At 46.9% G+C, this 27,236-nt stretch overlaps 1 protein-coding gene across 1 annotated transcript in view; it reads left to right on the forward strand.

Annotated features, from left to right (window-relative positions):
* Positions 1–6,384: 6,384 nt before the first annotated feature.
* The window catches only part of LOC134337194 (uncharacterized), a 77,380-nt gene continuing 56,528 nt past the window's right edge, over positions 6,385–27,236 (forward strand). The window contains exons 1-7 of the mRNA XM_063032023.1: positions 6,385–6,686; positions 7,368–7,427; positions 11,064–12,534; positions 13,651–13,847; positions 16,933–17,104; positions 22,047–22,097; positions 23,631–23,739. Of these exons, the coding sequence (XP_062888093.1) occupies positions 11,419–12,534; positions 13,651–13,847; positions 16,933–17,104; positions 22,047–22,097; positions 23,631–23,739 (1,645 nt within the window). The 5' untranslated portion in view covers positions 6,385–6,686; positions 7,368–7,427; positions 11,064–11,418. The remainder of the gene's footprint in view (positions 6,687–7,367; positions 7,428–11,063; positions 12,535–13,650; positions 13,848–16,932; positions 17,105–22,046; positions 22,098–23,630; positions 23,740–27,236) is intronic.

Below are 27,236 nucleotides of genomic sequence, written 5' to 3' on the forward strand. Positions count from 1 at the left end.
CAGTTCCCTCTCAGTACTGCCCCCTCACAGAGCAGTTCTCTCTCAGTACTGCCCCCTCACAGAGCAGTTCTCTCTCAGTACTGCCCCTCTCACAGAGCAGTTCCCTCTCAGTACTGCCCCTCTCACAGAGCAGTTCCCTCTCAGTCCTGCCCCTCTCACAGAGCAGTTCCCTCTCAGTACTGCCCCCTCACAGAGCAGTTCCCTCTCAGTACTGCCCCTCTCACAGAGCAGTTCCCTCTCAGTCCTGCCCCTCTCACAGAGCAGTTCCCTCTCAGTCCTGCCCCTCTCACAGAGCAGTTCCCTCTCAGTCCTGCCCCTCTCACAGAGCAGTTCCCTCTCAGTCCTGCCCCTCTCACAGAGCAGTTCCCTCTCAGTACTGCCCCTCTCACAGAGCAGTTCCCTCTCAGTACTGCCCCCTCACAGAGCAGTTCCCTCTCAGTACTGCCCCTCTCACAGAGCAGTTCCCTCTCAGTACTGCCCCTCTCACAGAGCAGTTCCCTCTCAGTCCTGCCCCTCTCACAGAGCAGTTCCCTCTCAGTACTGCCCCTCTCACAGAGCAGTTCCCTCTCAGTACTGCCCCTCTCACAGAGCAGTTCCCTCTCAGTCCTGCCCCTCTCACAGAGCAGTTCCCTCTCAGTACTGCCCCTCTCACAGAGCAGTTCCCTCTCAGTACTGCCCCTCTCACAGAGCAGTTCCCTCTCAGTACTGCCCCTCTCACAGAGCAGTTCCCTCTCAGTACTGCCCCCTCACAGAGCAGTTCCCTCTCAGTACTGCCCCTCTCACAGAGCAGTTCTCTCTCAGTACTGCTCCCTCTCACGGTGCGGTGTGTTACCCATTCACAGTACCCTGCTGTCAGTACTGCCCCTCTCACGGTGCGGTGTGTTACCCATTGACAGTACCCTGCTGTCAGTATTGCCCCTCTGACAGAGCAGTTCCCTCTCTGTACTGCCCCTCTCACAGAGCAGTTCCCTCTCAGTACTGCCCCTCTCACAGAGCAGTTCCCTCTCAGTACTGCCCCCTCACAGAGCAGTTCCCTCTCAGTACTGCCCCTCTCACAGAGCAGTTCCCTCTCAGTACTGCCCCTCTCACAGAGCAGTTCCCTCTCAGTCCTGCCCCTCTCACAGAGCAGTTCCCTCTCAGTACTGCCCCTCTCACAGAGCAGTTCCCTCTCAGTCCTGCCCCTCTCACAGAGCAGTTCCCTCTCAGTCCTGCCCCTCTCACAGAGCAGTTCCCTCTCAGTACTGCCCCCTCTCACAGAGCAGTTCTCTCTCAGTACTGCCCCTCTCACAGAGCAGTTCCCTCTCAGTCCTGCCCCTCTCACAGAGCAGTTCCCTCTCAGTCCTGCCCCTCTCACAGAGCAGTTCCCTCTCAGTACTGCCCCCTCACAGAGCAGTTCTCTCTCAGTACTGCCCCCTCACAGAGGAGTTCTCTCTCAGTACTGCCCCTCTCACAGAGCAGTTCCCTCTCAGTACTGCCCCTCTCACAGAGCAGTTCCCTCTCAGTCCTGCCCCTCTCACAGAGCAGTTCCCTCTCAGTACTGCCCCCTCACAGAGCAGTTCCCTCTCAGTACTGCCCCTCTCACAGAGCAGTTCCCTCTCAGTACTGCCCCTCTCACAGAGCAGTTCCCTCTCAGTCCTGCCCCTCTCACAGAGCAGTTCCCTCTCAGTCCTGCCCCTCTCACAGAGCAGTTCCCTCTCAGTCCTGCCCCTCTCACAGAGCAGTTCCCTCTCAGTACTGCCCCTCTCACAGAGCAGTTCCCTCTCAGTACTGCCCCCTCACAGAGCAGTTCCCTCTCAGTACTGCCCCTCTCACAGAGCAGTTCCCTCTCAGTACTGCCCCTCTCACAGAGCAGTTCCCTCTCAGTACTGCCCCTCTCACAGAGCAGTTCCCTCTCAGTACTGCCCCTCTCACAGAGCAGTTCCCTCTCAGTACTGCCCCCTCACAGAGCAGTTCCCTCTCAGTACTGCCCCTCTCACAGAGCAGTTCTCTCTCAGTACTGCTCCTCTCACGGTGCGGTGTGTTACCCATTCACAGTACCCTGCTGTCAGTACTGCCCCTCTCACGGTGCGGTGTGTTACCCATTGACAGTACCCTGCTGTCAGTATTGCCCCTCTGACAGAGCAGTTCCCTCTCTGTACTGCCCCTCTCACAGAGCAGTTCCCTCTCAGTACTGCCCCTCTCACAGAGCAGTTCCCTCTCAGTACTGCCCCCTCACAGAGCAGTTCCCTCTCAGTACTGCCCCTCTCACAGAGCAGTTCCCTCTCAGTACTGCCCCTCTCACAGAGCAGTTCCCTCTCAGTCCTGCCCCTCTCACAGAGCAGTTCCCTCTCAGTACTGCCCCTCTCACAGAGCAGTTCCCTCTCAGTCCTGCCCCTCTCACAGAGCAGTTCCCTCTCAGTCCTGCCCCTCTCACAGAGCAGTTCCCTCTCAGTACTGCCCCCTCACAGAGCAGTTCTCTCTCAGTACTGCCCCTCTCACAGAGCAGTTCCCTCTCAGTCCTGCCCCTCTCACAGAGCAGTTCCCTCTCAGTACTGCCCCCTCACAGAGCAGTTCCCTCTCAGTCCTGCCCCTCTCACAGAGCAGTTCCCTCTCAGTACTGCCCCCTCACAGAGCAGTTCTCTCTCAGTACTGCCCCCTCACAGAGCAGTTCTCTCTCAGTACTGCCCCTCTCACAGAGCAGTTCCCTCTCAGTACTGCCCCTCTCACAGAGCAGTTCCCTCTCAGTCCTGCCCCTCTCACAGAGCAGTTCCCTCTCAGTACTGCCCCCTCACAGAGCAGTTCCCTCTCAGTACTGCCCCTCTCACAGAGCAGTTCCCTCTCAGTCCTGCCCCTCTCACAGAGCAGTTCCCTCTCAGTCCTGCCCCTCTCACAGAGCAGTTCCCTCTCAGTCCTGCCCCTCTCACAGAGCAGTTCCCTCTCAGTCCTGCCCCTCTCACAGAGCAGTTCCCTCTCAGTACTGCCCCTCTCACAGAGCAGTTCCCTCTCAGTACTGCCCCCTCACAGAGCAGTTCCCTCTCAGTACTGCCCCTCTCACAGAGCAGTTCCCTCTCAGTACTGCCCCTCTCACAGAGCAGTTCCCTCTCAGTCCTGCCCCTCTCACAGAGCAGTTCCCTCTCAGTACTGCCCCTCTCACAGAGCAGTTCCCTCTCAGTACTGCCCCTCTCACAGAGCAGTTCCCTCTCAGTACTGCCCCCTCACAGAGCAGTTCCCTCTCAGTACTGCCCCTCTCACAGAGCAGTTCTCTCTCAGTACTGCTCCTCTCACGGTGCGGTGTGTTACCCATTCACAGTACCCTGCTGTCAGTACTGCCCCTCTCACGGTGCGGTGTGTTACCCATTGACAGTACCCTGCTGTCAGTATTGCCCCTCTGACAGAGCAGTTCCCTCTCTGTACTGCCCCTCTCACAGAGCAGTTCCCTCTCAGTACTGCCCCCTCACAGAGCAGTTCCCTCTCAGTACTGCCCCTCTCACAGAGCAGTTCCCTCTCAGTACTGCCCCTCTCACAGAGCAGTTCTCTCTCAGTACTGCTCCTCTCACGGTGCGGTGTGTTACCCATTCACAGTACCCTGCTGTCAGTACTGCCCCTCTCACGGTGCGGTGTGTTACCCATTGACAGTACCCTGCTGTCAGTATTGCCCCTCTGACAGAGCAGTTCTCTCTCAGTACTGCCCCTCTCACGGTGCGGTGTGTTACCCATTCACAATACCCTGCTGTCAGTACTGCCTCTCTGACAGAGCAGCTCTGGGAACGTTAGGTTAGATCGAGTCAAGTTGACACTCGAACTCTTCACTCTTTGACTCAGAGGCAACAATTTTACTCCTAATGCACATATGGGGCACCGGCGCCACGCAACATATAGACAACTGACTTCATATAGCATCAAAGTCACTTAAAGGACAAGACAGCAGGTGAAACACGCACAAAATGCTGGGAGAACGCCGCTGGTCTGGTAGCACCTATGCAGAGGGTTAAATAGTTGACGTTTTGGGCTGAGACCCTTCTTCAGGACTCTCAGCCTGAAACGTCAGCTCTTTATTCTTTTCCATAGATGCTACCTCCGCTGTGGATTTCCAGTATCTAAAGAATCTCCTGTGTTTATGAGACAGCAAGTGAATTATTGCAACAAAAAATATGAAATGACAGGTTCTTCAGATCCATTTAAAAGTAATTCCCAGAGTGTGTTAACATGCAGTCTGTTCCTTCACAAGAATAAAATCAGAAAACTAATAAAGAAAGCCTATTTGTTACCAGTTTTAATTCTTTTTCACACATCTCACTGTAGGAAATCTGATTTATCAGCATATATGTGTGGGTGTGCAGCATTCTAAAGGTTTCAGAACTCCCTCAGTCTTCTTCAAAACACTGGAATTGGAAAGGGGGGCAGGGGGGGTCTGTTTAATGTCACACCTGAAAGGCAGAAGCATCAGCGGTGATAAAGCTTCAGTACCATCCCTCCAATATTGCAGTCCTCCCTCAACAGTTTCCTCCAATAAATGCGGTCCTCTCTCAACACAATCCCCCCAATAAATGCACTCCTCTCTCAACACAATCCCCCCAATAAATGCAGTCCTCTCTCAACACAATCCCCCCAATAAATGCAGTCCTCTCTCAACACAATCCCCCCAATAAATGCAGTCCTCTCTCAACACAATCCCCCCAATAAATGCAGTCCTCTCTCAACACAATCCCCCCAATAAATGCAGTCCTCTCTCAACACAATCCCCCCAATAAATGCAGTCCTCTCTCAACACAATCCCCCCAATAAATGCAATCCTCTCTCAACACAATCCCTCCAATAAATGCGGTCCTCTCTCAACACAATCCCCCCAATAAATGCACTCCTCTCTCAACACAATCCCCCCAATAAATGCAGTCCTCTCTCAACACAATCCCCCCAATAAATGCAGTCCTCTCTCAACACAATCCCCCCAATAAATGCAATCTTCTCTCAACACAATCCCCCCAATAAATGCAGTCCTCGCTCAACACAATCCCCCCAATAAATGCAATCCTCTCTCAACACAATCCCCCCAATAAATGCAGTCCTCTCTCAACACAATCCCCCCAATAAATGCAGTCCTCTCTCAACACAATCCCCCCAATAAATGCAGTCCTCTCTCAACACAATCCCCCCAATAAATGCAATCCTCTCTCAACACAATCCCCCCAATAAATGCAGTCCTCGCTCAACACAATCCCCCCAATAAATGCAATCCTCTCTCAACACAATCCCCCCAATAAATGCAGTCCTCGCTCAACACAATCCCCCCAATAAATGCACTCCTCTCTCAACACAATCCCCCCAATAAATGCAGTCCTCTCTCAACACAATCCCCCCAATAAATGCAGTCCTCTCTCAACACAATCCCCCCAATAAATGCAATCTTCTCTCAACACAATCCCCCCAATAAATGCAGTCCTCGCTCAACACAATCCCCCCAATAAATGCAATCCTCTCTCAACAGTTTCCTCCAAAAATGCAGTCCTCTGTCAACACTATTCCATAAATGCAGTCCTCTCTCAACACTAGTTAAGTTAGCTAAAAAGTTAAAGTCTGTCACAAGCCTTGTGGTCCGTCAGGCCGGTGCTTATGCTGGTTTCCGTGGTGTGAAGCGACTGAGAGAACGAGAACACTCCCCCCCCCCCCCCCCCGGTTAGGACGCCAGTCTGTCGCAAGATTAACCCCCAGCATTTTGCCGGTACCCATTCTCAGCTGGGTGGACTGGAGCAGTGTGTGGTTAAATGCCTTGCTCAAGGACACACATGCTGCCTCGGCCGAGGCTCGAACCCACGACCTTCAGATCACTAGTCCAACACCCTAACCACTTGGCCACACACCACACCTCTCAACACTATTCCCTCCAATAATGCAGTTCTCTCTCAACAGTTTCCTCCAAGAATGCTGTCCTTACTTGACACCATCCATTTCACATTCTGACATTCCCTCAGTTCTGTCTAATAATGCAGTCCTCTCTCTAAACCCTTCCTCTGACAATGCCCCCTTTATGCTCTCCGAAAATGAAGTTCACTCCCAGTGCTCTCAGTTTGGCTGTGCGGTGCACCCTCGGGACCATTCCTCCCCCAAAATACTCTTTGTCCATACCAGCTATAGTAAATTGGAATATGCCATTTTCTTCATTTATTTTACTAATCCAATCAATGCAGTTCAAAGCTCTTGGACCGGAATTTGAAGTCACAATCTTTTGTGTGGGAGCCATTGAAAATCATTCACTGTTCCCTGCCTTCATGATAAATATCCTGTATTCGTAACAATCAAATACTGCGGTGGAACGAAACTCTGGAATTCCCTCCCTCCACCTGTCTCTCTGCCTCTCTCTTAAAGCTCGTGACCAAACTTGGAGTCGCCACACTTAATGTTTCCTTACGGGATCAGATTTAGTTTGCTAATATTCCCATCTACGTCCTGGGACGGCGAGGGGCCCGTATAAATGCAATAAATTGAGGTTAATAACTATTTTTCCTCCAAATCTGATCAGAAATCAGTTCTCTCTTTGACACTCTCTCCTGGTTAATATCTAACCCAGTGTGCTGGTGTTTCAATAAGCGGGCGTCACACTTGTGTCAGCGTTTCGCTCAGCCATTGTCTGGTGTTCGAGTCCAATCCGAAAGAACACGGTCCAATCCGAAAGAACACGATCTAATCCGAGACCAGCGGACGAAAGACAGGTTCGTATCTAGAACGGGATCGGAAGTACATTAGGCAGGTGGGTAACCAGTCGCGGGGACACTACCGAGAAGAGTTATTGAACTGAGTTTATCTGGTCTACTTTGTCTCTGCGTGCGTTAACGGTTCTCATTAGAAGTCGATTTGACGAGAAGTGGACTCGGATCCGCCCATTCTAGGGAAACAGCCTGCCCGTGATGTTTGGTGAGAGGGGTGGGGCTCCAACACCAACGAGCCTCTGACTGAGGGGAGGGGAGGAGGCTTCTGACCCTGAGGGAGAAGTTTCCGAATCCTGCAAGGAGTTAAATTGTGGAACCTGCTCGCTGTTCCCTGTGCCCAGGAACTTTTATTATTGTACATATTGGTGTCAGATCCAACTGTCCAAGGTTAATCTGACCGTTGTGGGATAAAACCTCCTGAACGAGGCGTGGAAATTCTTTTTTAATGTATTTGCTTCATCCAGTATGTGTTGACAATACAGTAATGGGTAGCTGGAAGTGTAAGAGTGTGCTGGAAGCGCCAGGAAATTACCCAGCCCCAATTTAGAAAATGGTGGGCTTCCTTTGGGCACAGTGCTGATGAGGTTGTGAGTTCAAGCCCAGGTCAGCATCCCTGATGGTATTGTGTGAATTGTTGACTTCCAGATGAAACAACACTGAGAATTGTTTTTACTTATTTTTCAGGATGTGGGTGTTGTTGGCGAGATTGTCACCTATTGCCCATAGCTAATTGCCCTTGAGAAGGTGAGCCTTTTTGAACCACTATAATACACATATGATGATTATGAGACAGAGCTCTGGATTGCTGATCTGGAGACAATCTCAGATCCCACCATGGCATTGGGGAGTTGAAATCCAAGTGATTCAATAAATATGGACTAAGCCTAACCACGAAACTATCAGAATGATGTAAAAAACTCACCTGTTTCAATAATATCCTCAATCTATTGGCTTTATCCCGTCTGCACTATGTGTGACTCCAGACCTATTAATGTTCTTGATTCTTGACTGCTTCTTCAAGGGCAATTGTGCATGATGGAATCTTCAGCATGTTCATTGCTCCTGTTGTAGGGCTGAGTGCTAGAATCTAGAGAATATTGATGGGATCTGAGGAGAATTAGGGCATTAGGAATAACATGGCAGTAGAGCAAGTGATGGTCAGTGCAAGCTGGACAGGCTGAAAAGCCTGTTTCTGTACTATGGCTAAATGACAAAATCTTTTACAATGCTGTTGGCTAGGACATTCTAGGACTTGGACCCCAGTGCTGGTGAAAAAATGGTGATAAATTTCTACATCACTAAGTCTACTCTGTCAGGTAGATCTAAACAAGTGCTTGGCCTAAAGAGGAAACGAGGGAAGTTGCCTGGTCTTTGCCTCTCTGCTGCTATTACTAAAAGCAGATTTTAGTTCTTTGCTAGGTGTTGGGAATTGTCTGCCCTACTTCCTGGACAGCCCTCCAAAACCACTGCTCTTTGAGACATTGTGAGAAGATACTATTTATGAAATTCTGCTCACTTGTGCAGAAGAACATAAGGACATAAGAAATAGGAGGAAGATTAGGCTAGCTGGCCCATCAGATCTGCTTGGACATTCAATGTCTTGTCTTGGACATTCATGGCTGATATGACCATGGATTCAGCTCCACCGACCTGCCTTTTTCCTATAACCCTTAACTCTCCTGCTATGCAAAAGTATGTCTTAAATATATTTAATGAGGTAGCCTTTTGTGCTTTGCTGGCAGAGAATTCCACAGATTCACTATTCTCTGGGGAAAAACTATTTCTCCTCATCTCCATCCTAAATCTGTTCCTCCAAATCTTGAAGCTATGTCCCCTAGTTCTAATCTCACTACCAGTAAAAGCAACTTTCCTGCCTCTATTATATCATAATTCTATAAGATCCCCTCTCATTCTTCTGAATTCCAATAAGTATGGTCCCAGGCAACTCAATCTCTCATAGGCAAAACCCCTCAATTTCAGAATCAACTTGATGAACCCCTTCTGCACTGCCTCCAAAGCCAGTATACTGAATCTACCCTCAAGTAGACCAGAACGACATGCAGTTCTCCAGGCACAGCCTCACCAGTACACTGTACAGTTCAAAGTTCAAAGTATGTATACATTATACAACCTGAAAATTCCTCTTCTTACTGGTAGCCACAAAACAACTAATCCATAAGAACCCATATAAAAAAGACTGTGAAACACCCAATGTGCAGTGAGAGAAAGTCATGCAAACAATAAAAGTAAGCAATTAGTATTCAGAACAAAAGTGAGACCGTAGACACAAAGCATAACCTCCCTGCTTTTACTGTAAATCCAGTCTTTCTGGCAGTAAAGGCTAATGTTCCATTTGCCTTCTTGATAATGTGGAAATACTGTAAAATAACAATGAAATCTCACATTTTAAATATTTTCCCTGAAGACCGACCTAGAAATACATTGTTTGGGGATCTCCCAGTGGAAAATAATCCCACAGTAAATCTATATACAGTAAATGCATAACTTTTAAATTAATTGTAGCTTCAAAACCGGCTGCCTTACATACTGTTTATCAATTAATGCATTCAATTCCAACTTCAACCTGGGCAAAACTAAGCAGGAAACAGCTATGTTCACTCCAAGTATTGACAGTCCATATCTAAATGTAATACGAACAATCTTTAGAAATGAATGTACAAATAGACAAAGTTCCAGGCTGCTAAGTTTTATAAGTAGACAATAATCCACAAGAAGCCTGCATTGGTCAATTTGAAGGTCACAGTAGAATAAAGAACTATTCCAACAGATATCTTTTCAAGGATTTATGTCTTATCCAGGATTTAGCCACAAGCATGTTCCATTCCCATCCTATGTCACTTAAGGCAAACTCCAGAAACAAATACAACTTAAACATCCCCACCAGCTCTTGTTCCCCTCTGCTTGTGAATACATAACAGCGAGCTTCACTCAGTCTGGGCTGTTTTCTGGCATGGTGGCAATCACCGACCAACAAACTGAGCGTGTGTCGCTTTTCCAAATTTTTCCCCTTTTCCAATGTGCCACCATTGCCAGCAACATCTGCTGCTGCCAGAGCTGAGTTCTACCTTCAACATCGTCTATACTAAAATCCATAATGTGTTGATTCTAATTGGCTGCATTACCATCTAAAATGGGTGGGTGGGATGCTACTGCACAGGATTGAAATAAGCTGCAGAGAGTTGTAAACTTCTCTCCATTGGGGCACTAGCTTCCGTAGTATCCAGGACAGCTTCAAGGAGTGATGCCTCAAAAAGGTGGCATCCATCATTAGGGATCGCCACCAGCTAGGGCATGCCCTCTTCTCGGAGCTACAGAAGCCTGAAGGCACACACACACTCAACGATTCAGGAACAGCTTCTTCCCCTCTGCCATCCGATCTCTGAATGGACATTGAACCCATGAACACTACCTCACTACGTTTTATTTCGACTTTTGCACTACTTATTTCATGTAACTATTGTGTGTATGTATATTGTACTGTAATTCACATTATCTCTGTTATTACCTATTGCATTGTACTGCTGCCACAAGGATAACAAATTTCATGACATATGCCAATTCTGATTCTATGAAACTTCTCAGAATACTTTACTACTTTGAAAGTACTTAATAAGTTCAAATTGTTGTTAAATAGAACAAGTCCTTCTTTAGCAACAACCATGGTGTAAACTAGATGCAGTGAGGTTGACCTGAAGCCAGGATCAGTGTCTCTGTGCCAGCAATAAACTACACTCTTAATATTAAATTTCTGTGTGTGGGAGTCCTTCACTGTCATATTGGCCCATATCCCTCAACTCCTTTTCTATCCAAGTACACGTCTAAATGCCTTTTAAGTATTATAACTTTATGTGTCTCCAACATCTTACAGATAGTCACCAAGCATTGCGTGAATAACCTGCCCCTCGGTCATTAAATTTCTCCCTTTTCACCTTAAGCCTGCGCCCTCTGATTCAAGATTCCCCAGCCCTGGGAAAAGTATACCTGCCCTCAGACAGTGCTTCAAAGTGTATATGCCAGCATGTATATCTAATTGTGTGTGTGAACATTGTCCTGACTATCTGAGGTCTTTCTTTAAGGAAGTCCAGCACAGTGGGGTAGAAGTTTGTTCAGTAAAGTCTGTGGGACAACAGTGCTGAATGCCAAACTGAAACCTAGAAACAGCATTCTTACATACCTAAGTGCCCTTGTTTTCTAGGTGTGTGTGTGTGTGTGTGTATATGTGTATATATGTACCTGCCTGTGTGTGTGTGTGTGTGTGTGTGTGTGTGTGTGTGTGTGTGTCCAGTGAGAATAACAAGTAAGAGAACCACAGGAGAAAAAAGCCCGAAGAGATTTAAGTTTGGCTTGTATTCTGTTTAGGACTGGCTCTGCACTCACTGCTCTGTCCAAGGAAGTGAAGTCACTGAGGGCACCAGGCCAATCCATGGAATGTTAAAACTACCCTCGGCTTTGAAGTAGGAAGGAACAGAAGTTCAATTCACACACTGGTAAAGCTCAGGAGGAGGTCCTGAGGCTCACTGAGTCTGCTGCAGCTCTTTGGAAGATTCAGTCCACTACCCGGCTTTAGCCCTAAAATATCTTTCGCCTTCAAATATCTATTCCGTTAGTTTTTGAAACCTGAGATGGTGAATTGAAGCTGTAAAACGATCAGTACTTTTGCACTGTCCTTTTGCATTTTCTGGCAGAGCACAGTGTTAAGGCAGATAGAAAGAGGATGTCGTCACATCAGAGAACGGTATCGGCCGATTATGACTGGGGTTGGCCAGCAACCAGTGCTGAACGTGCCGAGCGTCCTGGCCTGCAGAGGCAGATGCTGCCCACACACTTAATGTCAAACACAGGTGCCAGCACCAGCGAGGAAGAAGACTCTTACAGCTCAGTGGCCGTACCACCACCACTCCCCCTGCAGCCACCGGTGGGCTTGCCGGATGAGGAGCATCCTGGCATGATGCCTGACATCAAACCGAAGAGAAGGTTCATCCCCGACTCTTGGAAAAACTTCTGGAGGGGCCGCAGAGGGCAGGACAAGTTGCTGCTTGACCTCAGTTCCTCGTGGGGAGTAGAAGAGTGCTCGCCGCCGGTGTCACCCTTCCTAAATCGCCGCAAGGACACTTCTGAGGGAAGGCCCAGGGGTGCGGCTGAAGATGATGATTGCGGGACGTCCAAAACTGAACCAGAGTCCATGCCGGCGTTTTCAGAGAAGGAGCCCGAGACGGCCCAGAGCTACATGGAGAGGATGCACGTTTACCAGCTGAAACACGCCTACATGAAGTCATGGCCGGGGTTGCTGAGGGTACTGGGAGTAATGGAGCTACTGTTCGGAGCAATGGTATTTGCTTGTATATGTGCATACGTACAGAAAGACAGCCAGTGGTACAACTTCATTGGCGGGTCTTACCCAGCCTACGGACTTGGGAACAATTATTACTATACTGGACCCAAAACACCTTTTGTTCTGGTCATGGTCGCTCTGGCCTGGGTTGTGACAATAGGCCTCCTCGTCTTGGGACTGTCCCTGTATTATAGAACTATTCTTCTTGACTCGGGCTGGTGGCCCCTGACAGAGTTCACCATGAACACTTGCCTCTTCTTTCTGTTCATGGCAGCCGGCATTGTCTACGTCAACGGGTTAGGCCTGGGAGGCTTGTGCTACACCATGTTGGCCAACAACCCTCTGTACTACCAGCTGTGCCGAGTGGAGAGTGGACAGATTGCCGCCACGGCCTTCCTGTTTGTCGACATGCTCCTGTACCTGGTCAGCGCGGGCGTGTGTCTCAAGGTGTGGCGTCACGAGCTGAACAGAAAACAACGGGAGGCTTTGGCCAGTAAGGTAGGCTGTGCCCCATCAGTGACCAAGACAAATTAATCGCACAAACTCTTTCCTTCTGACCATTCAGGAAAGGTATTTTACCTCAGTCTAAAACCATGACTCATCTCTTCACAATGTACAAGAAAGTTTCAACACAACCCTTCTCAAAGGCCCAAATAACATCCGCTGTGACTCTGACTCAATTATCCATTCTTTTCACCCGTTCTCCTTAATCTGAGTAGTCCTCGCTATGGTGACCATGACTTCATCTTCTATTGCTTCCCCACTCTTAGCCAGTTCTTTTCTTCTGGATTTAGTCATCATCAGAAGATCCACTGCCATGGCTTCTCTTCCTGCTCCCTCATCATTCACTCAGGGATTCCTCCTTGGTCTCTCCTATTTCTCATCCCCCCCAAATACCCCCCTGTTCACCGACAATCCGCAGCTCTATTTGACACCTTCCCTTGTTTTGTAGGTCACGTAGACATTCAGGAGCAGGAACTTCTTCCTATTCAGCATAGGTACATTCAAACCATTGTCCTCTGTTCCCAACACAAACTGCACCCCCTTTTCACTAATCGATAGAAGCCGTTTGAAACTAAATCTACCTGCTCACAAACTTGGTCTTATGTTTGATCCTGGGATAAGTTTCTGATACCATCCCCATCCTCAAAGTGCTGCCTCTCTCCACCACTGCTTTGTCTCACCTGCTGCAGTAATTCCCGTCAACGCCCTGTCTTCCATCTACCCTAAGCTTAAACTCATGGGAGACCATATCTAAACTTGTCAGAGTCTCACTCACCCACTGCTCCAGGCTCTCTAACTCAGACTGGTTCCTGGTCCGTCAGTGTCGTCATTTAAAAATTTTCAACCTTGTTTTCAAATTGTACATCTTGTGTAGATTTGTAGAGATTGACTCCTGATCACTATCTTTGTGTGGTTCCAGAAGAAGGATCTGTTTAAGTTGAGGTCCCTTGAACCCTGAGTATAGGGTGGGGGTGGGCAGAATGTGATGAGGTGGGGGCAGAACGTGATGCGGTGTGAGCAGTGCTCCGTCTCCCCGCTCAAGTGAAAAGATCAAATTTATTGGCCGTGCCCGAGTTTTCTGCTGACGTGTCATTGTGTTGCTTTCTGTAGCGTGGAACAGTCACGGTGACCACACAGAGGCGCCCGTTCTTATTCAAGCGCATGTCATTCCGGACAAAAGCATCACGCCCTCCAGATGAAGAGGTTACTAAGAACATCCCATCAAGGTCCGCTGGTGCACACACCCTCAACAAGTCTATTCCAGCTGGATATATTCCGAAGCCCCTCATCATTCCTGATTATGTAACGTAAGGAAGATAGCCCTGTTGGTAAACACAAAACAATTGTTAATATAAAAGAGTTAATGTTTCTGGCCAGTGCACAGGAGACACAGTGGCATGACTACAATCCCGTAGTTTCCATGATGCAGATTCAATCCTGACCTCTTTTGCTCTGTATGGAGATGGTATGGTCCTCATTAATTAAATGGATTTTCTCTGATTTCCTCCTATAGTCCAGGAAACATGCAGGTGATAAGTTGCCCCTAGTGTAGATACAATCTGGGTGGAGTTAATGGGGAGAATATGTTACAGAGAAAATTAGTATTAGTGGGGAAATGAACATCATTTTTAACATAATAGAAAATGGAAGAACTGACACTGGAACAGATCCATTTGGTTTACGGTGTCTACACCGACCACTGTGCCAGTCTAAATTAATCCCATCTGTCCGTACAAGGTCCATGTTGCTCTGATCCCTTCCCGTTCGTGCCACTGTCTAAATGTTGCTACGTATCCGCTTGCACCACTAAGAGTGATTAGTGTGTGACAGCGTAGACTCAGTGGGCTCTTTGCCCTCCTTTTTCCAATTTTTTTTTTAGATTATGAGGACACACAGTCCTCTTTTATTGTCATTTAGTAATGCATGCATTAAGAAATGATACAATTTGTTCCTCCAATATGATATTACAGAAACACAAGACAAACCAAGACTAAAAAAAACTGACAAAAACCACATAATTATAACATATATTTACAACAGTGCAAAACAATGCTGTAATTTGATAAAGAACAGACCATGGGCACAGTAAAAAAAAGTCTCAAAGTCTCTCGAAAGTCCCAACATCTCACGCAGACGGTAGAAGGGAGAAACTCTTCCTGCCATGAGCTTCCAGCGCCGCAAACTTGCCGATGCAGCACCCTGGAAGCACCCGACCGCAGCCGACTCTTGAGTCCGTCCGAAAACTTTGAGCCTCCAACCAGCCCTCCGACTCCGAGCACCGAGCACCATCTCTGCCGAGCGCTTCGACCCCGGCCCCAGCAACAGGCAATAGGCAAAGCTGAGGATCTGGGGCCTTCCCCTCCGAAGATTCTTGATCGCACAGTAGCAACGGCAGTGAAGCAGGCATTTCAGAAGTTTCTCCAGATGTTCCTCCGTGCTGCTCACGTCTGCCTCCATCAAATCAGGATTGTGCACGGCACCTACTTACAAATACTGATATCAATTCAGAGCAGCTGCTTTGCGCTGCCATCTTCTCCTCCCCTCCTGTTTTAGGGATTCTTGGAAATATAGTCCCACTTGGTGGTCATTCCTGTGAAGCAGGTTGTGATAGTTTTAGAGGCTTAGGGGAGATTGCAGTAGAGCTTCACCAGAATGTTGCCTGGTGCGGAGAGTATTAACTCTAAGGAGAGACTGAATACATTTTGATTGTTTTCTCCGGTGCATCGGAAGTTGAGGGGTATATAATTATCAGAGGCATTGGTAGGGTAGATGGTCAGTCTTTTTCCCAAAAATGGAAATGTCACATGCTCAAAGACATAGCTTTAAGTTGAAAAGGGAAAAGTTTAAAGAGATTTAAAGAGACAAGTTTATTTACGCTGATAATGGTAGATGCCTGGTACGTGCTGCCTTGAGAAGTGGTAAAAGCAGGTATGTGGCAACATATAAGAAGATTTAGACAGTGGCACGAACAGGAAGGGATCAGACTCACACATGGACTTCGTACAGGCAAATGGGATTAATCTAGACTGGCACAGTGGTCGGTGTAGACACCATAAACCAGAAGGATCTGTTCCTGTGTCAGTTCTTCCATGTTCTATATTTATGTTCTATTAGGTTAAAATGACGTATGGATATGGGTTGAGTTGACATGACTCATGTCTCTTCTAATCAGTCAGTGCACGGAACTCAATTGAACCTCTGGTATTCAAGATTATTTATTGTCATTCTTCAGTAGACGTGTATAAAGGGGAGCAAAATGATTGTTACTCCGGATCCAAAGCAGCATAAAAACACACAATAAGCATAAAGAACACAATAAAAAATCACAATAAGTATAAATATAGAAGCAATGCTCTAATCACAATGTACAAGTATCTATTATATACACAGACTGATTGTATGTACATAAAATGACACTAGTTGATGAGTAAGTGGTGTTGTGAGTGGTGCAGTGAGTTAATGGGTTGAGGTATCGATCAGCTTAATGGTTTGGGTGAAGTAACTGTCTTTGAGTTAGTGATCCTGGTGTAGATGTTAAGTTTCCTCTTCCCTGATGGGAGTGGGGCGAGCAGTCCATGAGCAGAGTGGGTGGGATCCTCCATGATGTTGCTGGCACCTTTCTGTGGATAGATCCTTGAAGGTATGTCTGCTGGTGCCACCCATCAAGGTCCGATGGTGCACACACCCTCAACAAGTCTAGTTCAACTGGATTTATTCCGAAGCCTCTCTTCATTCCTGATTATGTAACGTAAGGAAGATAGCCTTGTTGGTAACACAAAACGATTAGATTAGATTAGATTAGATTTAGATTTAGATTATTTATATAAAAGATATATGGCCAACGCATGGGAGACACAGTGGCATGAGTACAATCCCGTAGTTTCCATGATGCAGGTTCGATCCTGACCTTCTCTGCTCTGTATGGAGACTGTATGGTCCTCATTAACTAACTGAATTTTCTCTGATTTCCTCCTATAGTCCAGGAAAGATGCAGGTTGTAAATTGCCCCTAGTGTAGATACAATTTGGGTAGAGTTAATGGGGAGAATATGTTACAGAGAAAATTAGTGGGGAAATGAACATCATTTTTAACATAATAGAACATGGAAGAACGGACACAGGAACAGATCCATTTGGTTTATGGTGTCAACACCGGCCATTGTGCCAGTCTAGATTAATCCCGTCTGTCCGTACAAGCTCCATGACCCTGTGATCCCTTCCTGGTTGTCTAAATGCTGCTACGGGTCTGCTTCCACCACTAAGAGTGATTAGTGTGTGACAGCATAGACTCAATGGGCATGCACCTATAAAGGGCCAGAGAGGTTTTGCACAAAGTTCAGATTTGTCTCCATGCTAATTACAACACATTGCAAACTTGTCTTCACTTTTGCAGGAAGTACCCGAAGATTGAGGCCGCGGAGGAGAGAGAGCGCTACAAGGGAGTGTTCAACGACCAGTATGCAGAGTATAGGGAGCTACACAGTGAGATCCACGCAGCCAACAGGAAGTTTGCAGAGCTGAGGACCCTGATAGAGAAACTGCCACGTTACACAGAGACATCAGAGGTCAGTGGAAATTAGATGTGTACTGCCTCCAGAATAGGTTTACAACCTACTAGGGCTGCCTGGGGTTTCTGAGAGTCAAACGTTAATCGTTGGGACACTGCTGTGAGTAAAGACATAGAGAGTTGTAGCACTTATAAGCTACTCAGTCTTTCAGGACTATTCTACCAATGAACACGACCATCCACATTAGTACCTTGTTCCCACCTTCTCCCCAGATCCCTTGATCTGTTTAACATCAAGAAATATTGCTATCTCCTGGGATATATTTAATGGCTTGTCCTCCTTTGTTGTCTGAGTGGAGAATTCCACAGGTTCACCATCCCCTGAGTGAAGTAATTTCTCCTGATCTAGGTCCGTTATCCTGAGGTTTGTTAGCCCTGGTTCTGGACACCTCGGCCTTTGGAAATATCGTCCCTCTTTCCAATCAGTCTAGTCCTGTTACAAAGACTAGAGGTTCCAACACTCAAATGTTCATTTATTATCAAAGTATACAACTCTGAGAGTCTTCTTCTCCAAATAGCCATGAAACTGAGAGAAAAAAAAATATAACAGCTGCACGATCATCAACCACAAACCACCCTCTTCCCCCCCCAACGAAACGCAGCAGATCCCCTTCCCCCACACAAAATAAAATGAGAAAGAACCGGCGTAAACATGAAATGTGAAATCATCTTTAAACTCCAAAGGGTACAGGCCTGTTGGCTTGGCCATTCCAGGGAGCAGTGTGGTAAGCCTTCACCGCACTCTGTCCATGGTAAGAACATCTTCCACCAGATAAGTGCCAAGCACATCACACAAACCAATCTTCCGTCCATGGACTCACTTTACACTGCACGCTGTCAAAGCAGTGCTGCCAGGATAATCAAGGACACGACCCACCCAGCCAACACACTTTTCGTCCCTCTTCCCTCCGGGAGAAGGCTCAGGAGCTTGAAGACTTGTACAGCCAGATTTGGGAACAGCTTCTTTCCAACTGTGATAAGCCTGCTGAACGGATCCTGACCCGGATCTGGGCCGTACCCTCCAAATATCCCGACCTGCATCTCGGTTTTTTTGCACTACCTTAATTTCCATTTTTCTATTTTCTATTTATGATTTTTATTATTTACTATCGAATTGTAATCCAGGGAGTGGGAAGTGCAGAATCAAATACCGCTGTGATGATTGTACGTTCTAGTATCAATTGTTTGGCGACGATAAAGTAAAGGCTCTGTCCAGCTACAACAGTGCTTGGCCCTCTTGCACCGAAGGTCAACGTGCCATTTACTTCCCGACTGCTTACTGTACCCTGACACTTGCTCTCAGCAATGATGTACAAGAGCACCCAGGTCCCATTAATCTTCCTCCTTTCACAAGCATCGCAGATAACAAACCACTTTCTCCTTTTAAAACCAAAGTTGATCACCTCTCATTGATCCATATTACCCAGCATCTGACTCGCACTTGCCCACGCACCCAACTTGTCCAATTCACGTTGTAGATCCCTTGCGTCCTCTTCACAACTCACATTGCGTCCCTTTCCCCAAATCTGGGCCATCTACAAACTTGAAAGTATTATACTTGGTTCCCGCATTCAAATCATTGATCTATATTGAATAGTTGGGGCCGCAGCACCGATCACTAGGCCCACTAGACTATGCTCCCCCTGGAAGAAAGCTTCTTTACTCCTACCCTCTGTTTTGTCTGTCAACCCATTCTCAATCGGCAGAGATTGGATAATATGGGCCTTATTTGCCTATGGTCATTTAAACATACAGTGAAACGTGTTGGTTGTGTTGAGAACGTGCTGGAGGCAACCCACAGATATCATCAAGCTTCTGGTGCCAACGTAGTGTGCCCACAACCTACTAACACTAACTCTTAAGTCTTTGGAATGTGGGAGGAAACCGGAGCACCCGGTGGAAACTACATGGTCATGGGGAGAATGTACAGACAATGGCAGGAATTGAACCCCAATTTTACAGTTGTAAAGTGTTGCACTAACCGCTATGCTACCATAAGAAAGCATCAGTTTTTTTTAAATGAAACACGTCTGTTCCATTTTCATAAAGACTACTGGGGCTGGGAGGTCATCTGATGAAATCTCCAGGAATATATTTTGACCAGGGTTGGTAAATCAGAGCCTGCTGCAATTACAGGACATCTCCTCTGATCCCCTTGTGTATGAGGCCCCTCCTCAACAGCCTGGGAACACAGCAAGGGTCAGGGTGCCTCGGCAGCTAAAGTGTCCACCTCCCTCCCTGTCAGCCTCTGGGGAGGAACGTCAAATTGAGCAAGGAGGGAGTGGTGGGAGAAGGTGGAGGAGAGAAAGGCGAGGTGTGGGGTGCGGAGAGAGGGAGGGGGGATGGAGCATGGAGGTCGAGAGGAGAGGAACAAGGAGTGGAAGAGGAAGGGAATGGGGATGAGGGATTGAGAAAAAGATGGATGGGGAGAGGAGAATAATGAGGAAGGTAAAGTCGGTGTGGGATGAGCAGAGGAAGAGGATTGAGGAGGGATGTGGATTGTTGTAAAAACAGCTCTTCTGGTTCACTAAACGAACAGGTCTCATCAGCCTCCCCCATTCCGGTTCATGTGTGACTCCAGAACCATTGTTAGGGTTAATTGTCTCCTCTATTCAGGTCTGGAGCAGGATACGCTGTGGGTAAACATTCTCCAGCACCAACTGTTGACAGCAAATATTTAACAGCTCTTGGCTTTTGTTTTCTTGAGCCTGAGTTGCTGATAAGGAGCTGATAGTCTGAGGAATGTTCCTCTCATTTTAAAATCTCCATAACTCATTGCAAGTTTAAGAAAACACAAAGCACCCCAGGGCCAGCTGCACTGGGTACACAACCTGATGTCTAAGGTACAGTTGCCGTCAGTGGCAGCAGTTCTTTGGCACCTTTGTTTAAAGATCCTGGGGACATTACCATCCACCATCAGCTCTGTTCCTGGCCCATCACAGCATCCACGCCTCTTTCAGAAAGGCCAACTTGGTTGACCAGAGAACCATAGAGTCTCAGAAATTTACAGCACAGAAGGAAACCATTTGGCCCTTTGTGTCCATGACAGCCAAGAAGAGCTATCCAGCCCAACCCCAGCTATTGGTCCATTACCTTGTAGAGCTTCAGGTGCTCATCTAATTAGATTTACATATGCTGAGAATCTGCCCCTCCCTCTCTCCAGATTCCCCACCAATTCTGGGCTCTGGCTGAAAAATTTTTCTTCAGCTCCTTTTTAATGCTTCTGCTAATGAACTAATGACTTTATGGGTGGCAGTGGAGCATTAGACCTGGTCATCACTGGCAGTTACAGGAGACGCCATTGGACCCATAACTGGTCATCACCGGCAGTTACGGGAGATGCCATTGGACCCATAACTGGTCATCAGCGGCAGTTACGGGAGACGCCATTGGGGCAGCACAAGGCCGTCACTGGCGGTTACAGGAGACGCTTGCGGGGGATACGCAGTAAAGAGTAGGAGGAACGCTGTAGTGAACACAGAAGCCCAAAGTGCAGATCCAGGTGGAGCCGCCACAGGTGCAGATCTTGGTAGTAATAGCAAATGTTCCACAAAGAACTTTGAAGGTGGAGGTGGAGAAGGGTTCCACGTGAACAACAGCAAACATAGGACAGTCAGCCATAACAATATGGCCTCTGATTGTGAACCTCTCCAGTAAAGTATCCACTCTGTCCAGCCTTCTAGTAATTGTGGATTTTAAATTGTACCTAAGCTTCATCTGTTCTAAAGACATACCCAGTCCTTCCACATAACTAAACTTCTCCAATCCTATAGCACTTGCCAAACACGAGACCTCCACCACACCGAAGGAGAGCAGCAAAAGCTTTGCACCAATCAAGCAAAATAACACTGAGTGTGCTGTTCCCTCAGCTGTTGCTGGGACAGACCTCCAGAACTCGCTACCCAAGAACCTCAGGAAGCTGGCTCACCTCCACCTCCTCACATGAATGGGACTCATCTATTTATCGCAGGCACATTGAAACATACAGAGAAATGTGGCGTTTGATTTAACAACCAGCACAAGTGTCGCCACACGTTCCAGTGCCAACGCTGCATGCCCACGGTGTTCAGCAGAGCAACAGCAGCAAAGCAAGCCCCTTTCCTCCCTCCCATCCACCCTCTCTCTCCCTCTCTCTCTCACACACACACACACACACACACACTCACTCACTCACTCACTCACTCACTCACTCACTCCCTCACACACACTCACTCACTCCCTCACACACACACACACACACACACTCACTCACTCACCCCAGGACAACCCTTGCCTCTAGCATCCATTGGACTTGCAGATGTTGGCCTCCAACTTTCCCACGACTTGCAGACTGACTGCTTCGACCCCCAGGCCTCGACTTCCAGACTTTTGATCTTCAGTATCAACCACAGGATTCACTGATGACGGGACTCCAAACTCCGGACTTGCTGATGATGGGTCCCTGAATTCCAGGCTTCTGTGGGAGGAAAGATGAACCTTGGTCTTGGTAGCAATGCTCACATTGCCATTAGTGTTTTTTTCTAAAATCCTGGTGTATGCTTTGTTTTCTCATTCCAGGAACTCTGAATAAGTTGCCTTTCCACAATCCATAACCCATAACCCATTGTAGCCATTCTCAGTAATTCCCTGGTGGAGATCAGCTGATACAGCACAAACCAAAATTCACCCATTGCGGCTTTATGGAAACTAAGCCCCAATCATTAGGGTTCCTGCTTTGGACCATGAAGAGATGGTTTTGTGTGCATCTATGTGAGAGAGAGAGTTGGGGTAAAATGCAAATAAATACTCTTTTCAAGCCAATCCAACAGGGATGAGGGAACTTGGGACGTGGAGATAAACATGATGGTTAAATACGTGTGAGATAGCTGAACTCTACTCAGAAACTGACTCACCACACTCATCTCACTGTGACTTCCACCCTTGCCCTCTTTTCTTCCCAGGAGCACAAACGGATCATGAAGATCATAGAAGGTTATAAGGAGAAAAAAAACGTAAGTAATCCTCATTGCAGCGGGAGCACTGAATGTTTGGGAAAGAAAAATAAATTGGAACAGTAAGAGGCTACCCAGCCCCCCCGCCATCCAATTCCATCATTAAAACAGACCATGGCTAATCTGTACTAATTGTAGAAAATTCTCAAAAGAATCAAGTGACGAGGTGGAAAGGGGTGCAAATAAAGATGTATGCCTGTGTGGTTATCTGCAATGATGGAAAATGTCAATAATTGATAAACCGGGTACGGGAGGTTGGAAATAAAATGTTGCTGATGCAACTCCCCCCTCTCCCCACTCAACGAGTTCTTCACAAGGCCAATCAACCGGCTTAAACACCCAAGAAATTTGCCTCAAACTACATTGGAAAAGGTTAGTTTCTTTGATGCTTAATGAGGAATAAATATTGTCCGGAACGTCCCGGAGACCCCCACAACCCCGGCTCTTCCTTGAAACAATGCCTGGAGGTGTTTTATATCCAGCACAAAACAATATTTTATCAGAAAGGTAACACCTCCGACTGTACAGCACCACTCAGTAGTGCACTGAGTGTGTTAGCGGAGATTAGTTTCATTTCACTCATTCCTGGACTGGAATTTAAGAGTACAGGAGTTGGGGTGTAATGTTGACGTTATATAAGACATTGGTGAGGCTTATTTTGGAGTAATTTTGTGCAGTTTTGGTCACCTACTTACAGGAAAAATATCAATAAGATTGAAAGAGTGCAGAGAAAGTTTACAAGAATGTCGTCTGGGCGTGAGGACCTGAGTTGTGAGGAAAGGTTAGGACTTTGTTCCCTGGAGCGTAGGAGAATGAGAGGAGATTTGACAGAGGTATACAAAATTGGAAGGAGTAAAGATATGGCTGGTGCAAACAGGCTTTGTCCACTGAGGTTAGGTGGAACTAGAACTAGAGATCATAGTTTAAGGGTGGAAGGAGAAATGTTTAAGGGGAATTTTCGAGGGAACTTCTTCACTCAGAGGGTGGTGAGAGTGTGGAAAGAGCTGCCAGCAGAAGTAGTGGATGCAGGTTCAATTTCGACGTTTAAGGGAAGTTTGGCTAGGTACGTGATGGGAGGGTATGGAGGGCTGTGATCCAGGTGCAGGTTGATGGGACTAGGCAGAATAATAGTTTAGCATGGGCTAGATGGGCTGAAGGGCCTGTTTCTGTGCTGTAGTTTTCTATGACTCTATGCCTGTGAGGATTACTGACAAACTAACCACTTATTACCCAGTGCCCAGAAGATGGTGAGCCACTTTCTAAATTAGTTACAGTCAATGCCTTCACAGCTCATTTGCAATGGAATGAGCCATCTTAGTGGACAGCTAGGAGTCAGCTCATGGTTCTAGAGTCACATGTAGGAGAGGACAAGTATGGTTTCTGGCGTGGGACTTGAATCCACAACCTCCTGAAATACTGTGCCCTGCTGACTCCTTTTCACAGGAGTTACTTGGTCAAACAATGGTCCTTGAGAAGTGTTTCCTAACGGGAGAATTGTGCTGCATTCTGACTGCAGCTCTTTTTATTCTCCAGGACCCAGCGTTTGTGGAGAAGAAACAACGATGCACCTACCTGAAAAACAAGCTCTCGTATATCAAGCAGCGGATCCAAGAATATGATCTAAAATGTGATTCCTCTGGGAGTTGCTGAAAAACTGTTCGTTAATATTTCATATGCTGTATGAAAACGTTCACATTTTCTTGCCAGAAGCCACGTGGTCCATCGGTTGTGTGCCAGTACTCAGAGTAATGGCAACATCCCCCCACTTATTTCCCAGTAACTGATTCCGTCTCACACACCCTGCTTCTCCTAGCACTCAGCACATACACTCCAAACACAAAGCTTTTAGAAAAGAGAGGATATCAGATCACTGGTGGAAAACTAGTCAGGTGTGATCACTTACTCTTCTGTCTAACGGAATGCTACATTGCAATAAAAAATCTGTAGCAATCCGTTCACTGGAAGAGGAGGAGATCACACCAGATTTAGACCACTATTTGGTTCTCAATCAGCATCATTAAACACAGATTACCCAGTTATTACAACATCACTGTCTGTGGGAGTGTTCTATGTGTTAAATGACTGCTCTGTTTCCCGTATTACCACATACTTCAGTATTTCATTAGGTGTGAAGTCTCTCGAAGTGTCCTTGCTTTGTGAAAGGTGCTATAGAAGTATAAGCACAAGAGATTCTGCAGATGCTGGAAACCCTGAGCAACACACACAAAATGCCAGAGGAACTCATCAAGTCATCTCGGCTTCTACAAAAGGGAATAAGCAGGCAATGATTTGGGCTGAGACCCTTCATCATGAAAGCATACGACTCTCTTTTGGTTTTGTTTGTTTGCATAGTGTGTCCGGAAAATAAAAGTACTTTTGCAACCAAACAGTGTAGAGTGAGCTTTACTCTCTGACCTGGATAATTTTCTGGGACATGCTTTGTCATTTGTGACCCTGGTCTGAATTCTGAATGCAGCTGCAGAGTGTCTTTAGCCAAAGGGTGGAGAACCTGGAACTCATTGTGGAGGCCAGGTCATTGGGTATATTTAAAGCAGATGTCGATAGGTTCTTGATTAATAAAGGTGTCAAAGATTACAGGGAGAAGGCAGGATAATGGGGTTGAGAGGGTTAATAAATCAGACAAGCTCCAATGTTGGAGCAGACTCAAAGGGCCGAATGGCCTAATTCTTGTTAAAGTTAGCAGGTCCTTGAAAGTACTCCTTGGGAGGAGAGGATATCAGGGGTGCCCCATGTATATCCATCTCTGTAGAACCATTACTGTGCCCTCTCTGAAGGTTTCTGGGTCAAGCTCTACGTGGGCTGGCAGCTCACCCTGATGACAGGACCCATTTGACCAACAGAAGATGTGCATGTCCAAGTGGTCATTTTGGCTGCATCTTCCACATTGGGACAATCAGTCCAAACTCCCAGTAGGATAGTGGATCCCTGCCAAAGAAGATGAGACCGTTCACATGGAGCATCATGGACCTCTCCTCTCTGGAAAACCTGAGGAAACTTGGTTGTTAAACTGGCAGGAGCTGGATGCAAAAGTCTCTATTGAACTGGATAGGATTGCAGTCCTTCACCAACAGCAGCTGGTAGCCTTGATGCTGTGGTACCAGTTGGACACTTTGGTCCCATCCTGTGCTTTTGCTGACCAAATCCAGAAGGAGCTGCGGATCTCTGTCCAGCACGAGGTGACTCTAGGCCTCTGCAGGTGAGGAGGATGGTCTGTTATTGATTTAACTCTCCTGCTGGAGTGGAGCTTATCTAGAGGATTAATGGGAAACAGATGCTGGAAATCCAGTGCAACACACACAAAGTACAGGAGAAACTCATCAGGTCAGGCAGCATCTATGGAGCAGAATAAGCATTCAACCTGTTGGGCCAAAACCCTTCATCAGGACTGGAAGGAAAGGGAGACGAAGCCAGAATAAAAAAGAGGGGGAGTTGAAAGAGTCCAAGCTGGCAGGTGATAGGTGAAGCCATGAATGGGGGATGGTAGATGGGTGGGGGAGGTAAATGAAGTAAGAAGCTTGGCGGTGATAGGAGGAAAAGGTAAAGGGCTGAAGAAGAAGGTATCTGATAGGAGAGGAGGGTGGACCTTGGGAGAAAGGGAAGAAGGAGGGGCACCAGGAGGGGGTGATAGGCAGGTAAGAGGGAATCCAGAATAAGGACTATTTTCCATATCTCCAGAGTCACTTCTGTGAAAAAGACAGGGTTGATGATGAAATTAACCCTCTCCTTTACCATGACAGCACAGAGTATGGGTATGAATGTTTGAGGAGGAACTCAGCATGGTTGATCGTGGTCTGCATGGAGCAGTGATCCCTACCCTCCTGTAAGCTTCCGACAGGCACTTTACAGCACTGCAGAGATACAATCAACCGATGCTGTCTCTGCAAAACCCTCCAAACCACAGAAACGTTCAAAGTAAATTCATTATCAAAATATGTATATGTCGCCATATACTACCCAGAGATTCATTTTCTTGCAGGCTTTCTCAGTAGAACAAAGAAATACAACAGAATCAATGAAAAACTACGCACAAAGACTGACAAACAACCAGCATGCAAAAGAAGACCAATTATGCAAATAGAAAAAAAATCAAATGATAATAATGATAAATAAATTATGCTGAGAACATGAGTTGTAGAGTCCTTGGGACTGGTTACATCACGACCTGGCATGGAAACACCACTGGTCAAGAACAGAAAAGCCTGCAGAAATTTGTGGATACAGCCCAGCCCATCACAGGAAATACCTTCCCCACCATTGAGCATGTCTTCAAGGAGCACTGCCACAAGAAAGCAGCATCTCTCATCAAGGGCTTCCATCATCTAGGCCATGCTCTCCTCTCACTGCTACCATTGGGAAGGAGATACAGGAGCCTTAGACCCCTCCGGTTCAGGAATGGTTATTACCTTTCAACCATCAGGCTCGTGAATCAGCATGGATAACTTCACTTACCTCAACACTGAACTCATGCCACAACCTATGGATAAATAGATATCACCTTGTTCATGGCCCAAATATCAGACTCCCAAAACACAGTCAAGACCGCGAGCTCCATGACAAACATTGACTTCAAGAGACAATTTAAAATTGGACAGGAGATTAGACCACACTTGGAGTACCGTGTTCAGTTCTGGTCGCTCATTATAAGAAGGCTGTGGAAGCTTTCGAGAGGGTGCAGAGCAGATTTATCAGGATGCTGCCTGGATTAGAAAACGTGTCTTATGAGGAAAGGTTGAGTGAGCTAGAGGATGAAGAGCAAAGGAGGATGAGAGGTGATTTGATAGAGATATGTAAGATGATAAGAGTCATCAGTGGAATGGACAGCCAGCGACATTTTCCCAGGGTGAAAGATTCCAGAATGAGAGACCATAAACTGAAGGGGATTGGACGGAAGTATGGAGGTGGGGGTGGAATGTCAGAGAGAGATTTGTTTTACACAGAGAGTCCCTGGAACGCACTGCCGGGGCTGGTGGTAAAGATTAATATATTAAACACTTAAAAGACTCTTGGATGAAAGGGAAATGGAAATCTATGCAGAAGGGCAGCATTTGTTTCATCTTGGAATAGGTTTAAATGCTGGCACAACATCATGGGCTGAAGGGCTTGTACTGTGCTTGCTCT

Source organism: Mobula hypostoma, chromosome 24, assembly GCF_963921235.1.
Source record: "Mobula hypostoma chromosome 24, sMobHyp1.1, whole genome shotgun sequence".
In the NCBI taxonomy this organism is placed as follows: domain Eukaryota; kingdom Metazoa; phylum Chordata; class Chondrichthyes; order Myliobatiformes; family Myliobatidae; genus Mobula; species Mobula hypostoma.